This window comes from Gavialis gangeticus, unplaced genomic scaffold (genome assembly GCF_001723915.1).
Source record: "Gavialis gangeticus isolate Ggan-Ray unplaced genomic scaffold, GavGan_comp1, whole genome shotgun sequence".
NCBI classification, from domain to species: domain Eukaryota; kingdom Metazoa; phylum Chordata; order Crocodylia; family Gavialidae; genus Gavialis; species Gavialis gangeticus.
The window spans coordinates 83,748,525-83,753,955 of NW_017729033.1; the positions used below are offsets into that span (position 1 = coordinate 83,748,525).

Below are 5,431 nucleotides of genomic sequence, written 5' to 3' on the forward strand. Positions count from 1 at the left end.
CACCCTTAAAAAGATCTCAAAGCACTTCAGGGTGCCATGGCACCCTGATTGGGAATTGCTGATCTAGAAGTTCTGAAATATTTTTCTGTATTTGTAGTTTTCTAAAATCCTTTGTGTAAATGTGCATGTGATCAAAAGGAGAAAGTGAAATAAGGATGCTGCTAGTATACTTGAAGATCTAAACTCTTGAAATTTTCTTCTGATGGCATGTTAGCAGTTCTCTTCTTCAGCTGGATCCAGATGGACGAAGAATCAGTTCTCCCACCATACCAAGTTCTTCCCTATTTTGATTTGCTTCCACCCAAAAGTGGCGCAAGAGAGTAGCTAAAACAACTTTTTCTTCCATCTGTGCAAAGTGTTGGCCTTCACATCAAAATGAAACAAAACAGCTGAAGGGTAGTATTAACAGTCCCCATAATTACATTTCAACATAGCTTTTTCAATAAATACAGCACAGGGATTGATTGCTTGAACAAAAATTAGAGAGCTATAGTTTATAGAACTTGACCCTAGAAAAAAAGTCTCTTCCCTTCAAGGTTTGCCTTTGAAGTATGCATAGTTCCCAACCAAGAGAACCTTAAAGCTGACCTGTATGGTGGAGAAAACCCCTGACACAAAATGGGACTTTGTTTTCTCTCTTGGAGGCCTAAGTGGAAGGAGATGAACTGGGGTGGCAGAAAGAAGGGCTCAGATTCACACCCACTGCACATGTACAGCAGTAGTAGTACTTGATTTGGTAGTACGTTGCTTATTGATCTTCAGTCCTAACAGAATGTAGTGGTGAGCAAGAAAGGGAAGAATGAGGAGATAAAGATTCAAAACAAAGAGGTGCGGAAAAAATGGTTAGAAATAAAACAAAAAGAAATAAAAAGAAAACTAAGCAAAAGATTAGAAACCAGGCTGCTAACTACAGATTTAACCCAAAAGGGCGCGTCCAGATGAGCACGCACATGCCTCTTGCCCCATCTGAAACCCCTTTGAGATGGCACAAGGCACGTGTGCGAATGAAAAAAAGTTCTCCACGCTGCAAGTTTGCAGTGCAGGGAGAAAATTAGACCCCTGGCTACCCAGGGGTCTAAAAAAACCAGAGTTTAAAAAAGCATGGCAGGGCACAGTCCTGGACCATGCCCTGAGGCAACCAGAGGCTGGATCCTCCACAAAGACTCTCTGGCCACCAGAGCATCTCTCTGGTTGGCTCCTTGACCTGGTGCTGAAGTGTGTGACTCGTCCGTGCAGGGCAGGCAGCTGCTTCAGCACCAGGGCTCCAGTGCCAGTAAGTAAGGGGTTGGTGGGGGGCGCTGGAGAAGGGGGAAAGGGACTATGGGGGTGACCCCCTCTGTCCCCCCCATCCCTGCTCTGCCCGGCCCCACCCGCCGCCTGCCCTCCAGACACCCCCGATCCCTTCTCTGCCTGGCCCCAGCCCTCCCAATCCCTGTCCCCACACCACAGCATCTCCATAGGATTTTAAAAAAACCCAGCACTTACCAGCAGTCCAACTGCCGTCTGTATCACTGGGGCCCCGCCCACACAGTTTGGGGCAGAGGGCAGCCCCAGCCCAGGCCCTCATGCCCCCCGCTGCCCTGTGCTGCCTGGGTGGGCTCTGCCAGGAGGCCCTGGAGCCCCCCAGCCCCTGCTTCTAGGGTAAGTAGAGGCTTTTTTTGGGTTTGTTTGTTTTTATTACTATTTTTTAAGTGATGGTGCCTGGGGTTGGGGGACAGCCATGAGGGCCTGGGGGTGCAAGTGGCAGATGGAGCCATGCAGGGCAGCCCTTGTGAGGTATGAAGGAGAGAGGGGTTTGGGTAGGGGCATCTAGTTATGGATGACCTCCTGGCCAAATGGGGCCAGGAGGACATGCTTTGACAGTTCAAAGCAGGCTACCACACCGGGAACATCTTCCAGGCGATAGCTGCCCAGATGGCTGGGCAATGGGCACAAATGGCAGCAGTGCCACACAGAGGCCAACTCTGCAGCCACAGCCAACTGGCAGCTGGCCCAGAGGGGCAGATGCCTCTACTGGCTCTGCAGTCCCCATCCAGGTCTGGCAGGTATGCAGCAGGTCACAGCCAGGCAGCAGCCCCCACTACCAAATTGCTTTCGAGGGTGCAGGGAACTCTCAGGGCTGCTTCAGCAGTCCAGCTGGCACAAGGGGTAGTGTCTCCAGGTACCAATTGGTTGGGCCCCAGAAGCCCCTGAGAGCAAGTAGCCCTGAGCTACTTGCCAGGGCAGCTTTTTGTACTGATGGGGCCAGGACAGAGCAGCTTACTGCTGGGGACAGTACAGGTGCTGGCCCCGGGCTCTAGCTCCCCCCGGCTACAGATCCGGGAGGAGCCAGGCAGGGTTATTTTGCCCCAAGTGGCACATTTTGATCCACAACAAAGTGCACGTCCAAGTATATGTGCTGAGGCAAAAAGCCCTGGCTCACATTTGCACCACTTCTTTTTGAGCTGCTGCAAGCGCACATGCTTGCATGTGTGGATACGCCCAAGGAGGGAAAGGATTGCAAACAGTGTGGAACCTCTAAATTTCCCAGAGCCCAGAGTAGCTGTTGACGAAGGCATGTTTATGCTATTATAACAATTAAAGTCTACTTTCAGCATATGAAAACTGGATCAAAAATGAAAGGCCAATCTCTGAGACTATTGCATATTTCCAGTTTCTGTGTTACTTAGGGCCCATCTACACATTACACTTAATCAGTGATTAACCAGTTACATCACCCAGCCACACATTCAATCAATTCATGGCATGATAAAAGCAAAAATAAATTACAAAATTATTCCACAAAATATATGTGTAGCTGCTTCCTACCACACCATTAAATGAACATGTAGCCAGAGGCCCCTACGGCTGGGGGCCTTGTCAGCTGATTGGAGTTCCCAGCTGAGGGAGGGCCCATGTGCACTCCCAAGCCTGAGAGCTCCCAGCTGACACTGGCTTCCAGCCATGGGAGTACATGCCCCCTCAGCTGGGAGCCCCCCATCAGCTGACTGGGCCTCCAGCTGGGGGGACACCCCATGTTCCCAGCATACCCGTGGCCACAAGGCAGCAGATGAGGCTGGGAGCCCAGGTCAGCTGATGGGGATTGTGTAGACTGAGCATCAGATCCCAACACCTTTACCTACATTTATAGAGGAGCCCTTAGACTTCCATAAATATTTACTATTATTTTGTAGTGAAGGCAGAATACCCTCTCCAGTATCCCTGGGAGCACTGCCAGCAGTGGTCCTTCTGTCACTGAGAGGCCCCATTCAGAATAAAATAAAATCTTGCAACATCATATTTATTTTGGGCCACAGAAGGAACAGCTATCTGAAGGCATACTGACTACATAAATAGTAATACACAGTGTTTCATAGTTGCTATGTACTTTTAGAATCCACCAAAATGTTAGATCTCTCAGAAAAATCACATGAAGATAAAGTTCTAGTCCTGAGGAATTGGCAAGTGTTACTGAGAATACTCAAGCAGAAGAATAAAAGGAGGGATGTTTAAATGTTGCCCCTTACCTGCAGGCCATGAGAGATTGGGACCATTGTATAAATAGCTGACATGCCATAAGGAAAGGGGAAAAGAGATTGTCTCTTGGTGTTCCCTAGTGAATGATCTTGCTAACTGAAGGATTCAGATCCTCAAGAAAACCCTGTTGGTCCTCCTGACTTAGAAAGGAAGTTAGCTTTATGCACTGAAACAAATACCAGTAAGGATGAAACAACAGTATGAGGCTCCCTTGACTCTAAGAAACCTCATGACGAGAAAGAAAATGTTGTGACTTTATCAATCTGATGTGTAAGATACAAATGAGAATTGCTGTGTTGTGGTTATCAAACACATGAGGACTGCAATCTCCATTACCATACAGAGGCTCTGCAATGGGTACTGCAGCAAGGAACCTTTCCTAAAGTAGCCTTGATGGTAAGACTGTAAGTAAGGAGGCTAACCTAGTACACACTTGGCTTTTATCATCAGTTACGCACCAATGCAATTTCTGGATCCAGCAGAGAAGGGTATATATGCATATGGATGCCTTCCACTAGAATTCTCAGGAAAGAATCGCTCAGGTCTGAATTCTTCAGGGTCTGGGAAAACATCTGGATCTCTGTGCAGTGCATAAAAAACAATGATTGCATTTGTGCCTTTTGGTACCTTAAATCCTCCTGCAAGAAAAAGAACCAATAAGTCATGAAGCAATTGATTTTCAGTACACATACACTGGGCACACAAAATATTCTTTAATTATGAAACAACTTTCTAGAGCAGATATTTTCATTACTTAATATAAGGAATAGAAGCACAAGGCTTAACAACTTACTAATATAGCAATCTTGACTCAAGGTCTGGGCAAAGAATGGCACTGAAGGGAAGAGACAAAGGGCTTCCTTAACAACACACTCAAGATATCGTATTTTCTTTAAATCATGCACAGTGACGGAACAGTCAGAGTCACCTACAAAGAATTGTAAAAGGGGGGTGAGAAATATAACTGCCCTAATGAGATTAAATACATTCACCTTCTAAAGAGGCTCCTAGCTCCTTTAAACTACAGCCATTAAACTTAACTGCTTGATTTATGGAGTGAAGCGTTTCTCTAAATGTTTACCTTTTCAATGGTTTTAGATGTTAGGTTACAACACACCACAACACAGGCATAAACAAGGCCATAACCATGGATCAGGTCCACAGTCTATCAGGCACAGTGCAAAAGGACAACCCCCGCCCCCACCACCAAAAGAAAAACCTCCCAGATATTCTCTGCCCCAAATAACCTACTGTTTAGGTAATAGTATCTAAAATATCTCTCATGAGCAGGGATCCTGGTTTTCTATGTTTAAAAGGCACACATTCTCTGATAAAAACTGCAAATTCTCTGGTTTAAACACCCAAAATTCTATGTTTTCATAGTTTCATAGTTAGTAGGGTCGGAAGGGACCTGAGCAGATCATCAAATCCGACCCCCTGCCATGGCAGGAAAGAGTACTGGGGTCAAATGACCCCAGCAAGGTGATTGTCTAGCCTTGTCTTAAAGACCTGCAAGGTAAGAGCCAGCACCACTTTGCTTGGAAGCTGGTTCCAGGTCCTAGCCGCCCTGACAGTAAAGTAGCGCCTCCTGATGTCTAATCTGAATTTACCCTCTGTCAGCTTGTGACTTATTTCTAGTCATTCCTGGTAGTGCTCAGGGAAACAGGGACTCCCCCAATGCCTGCTGGTCCCCTCTGACTAGCTTGTAATAGGCCACTAGATCCCCCTCAGCCTTCTCTTGTGGAGACTGAACAGGTTCAGGTCCCTTAGCCTCTCCTCGTAGGGCCTGCCCTGCTACCCCCTGATCATGCGAGTGGCCCTCCTCTGGACCCTCTCCATGTTGTCCACATCCCTCCTGAAGTGCGGCGCCCAGAACTGGAAGCAGTACTCCAGCTGCGGCCTGACCAGTGCCACA

The 5,431-nt window shown here is 47.3% G+C and overlaps 1 protein-coding gene across 1 annotated transcript in view; it reads right to left on the bottom strand.

Moving 5' to 3' along the window:
- Window positions 1–19: 19 nt before the first annotated feature.
- Window positions 20–5,431, bottom strand: part of LOC109303665 (cytochrome P450 4V2-like) — a 22,558-nt gene continuing 17,146 nt past the window's right edge. The window contains 4 exon segments of the mRNA XM_019525872.1: window positions 20–241; window positions 244–363; window positions 3,975–4,154; window positions 4,310–4,444. Coding sequence (XP_019381417.1) covers window positions 162–241; window positions 244–363; window positions 3,975–4,154; window positions 4,310–4,444 — 515 coding nt within the window. The 3' untranslated portion in view covers window positions 20–161.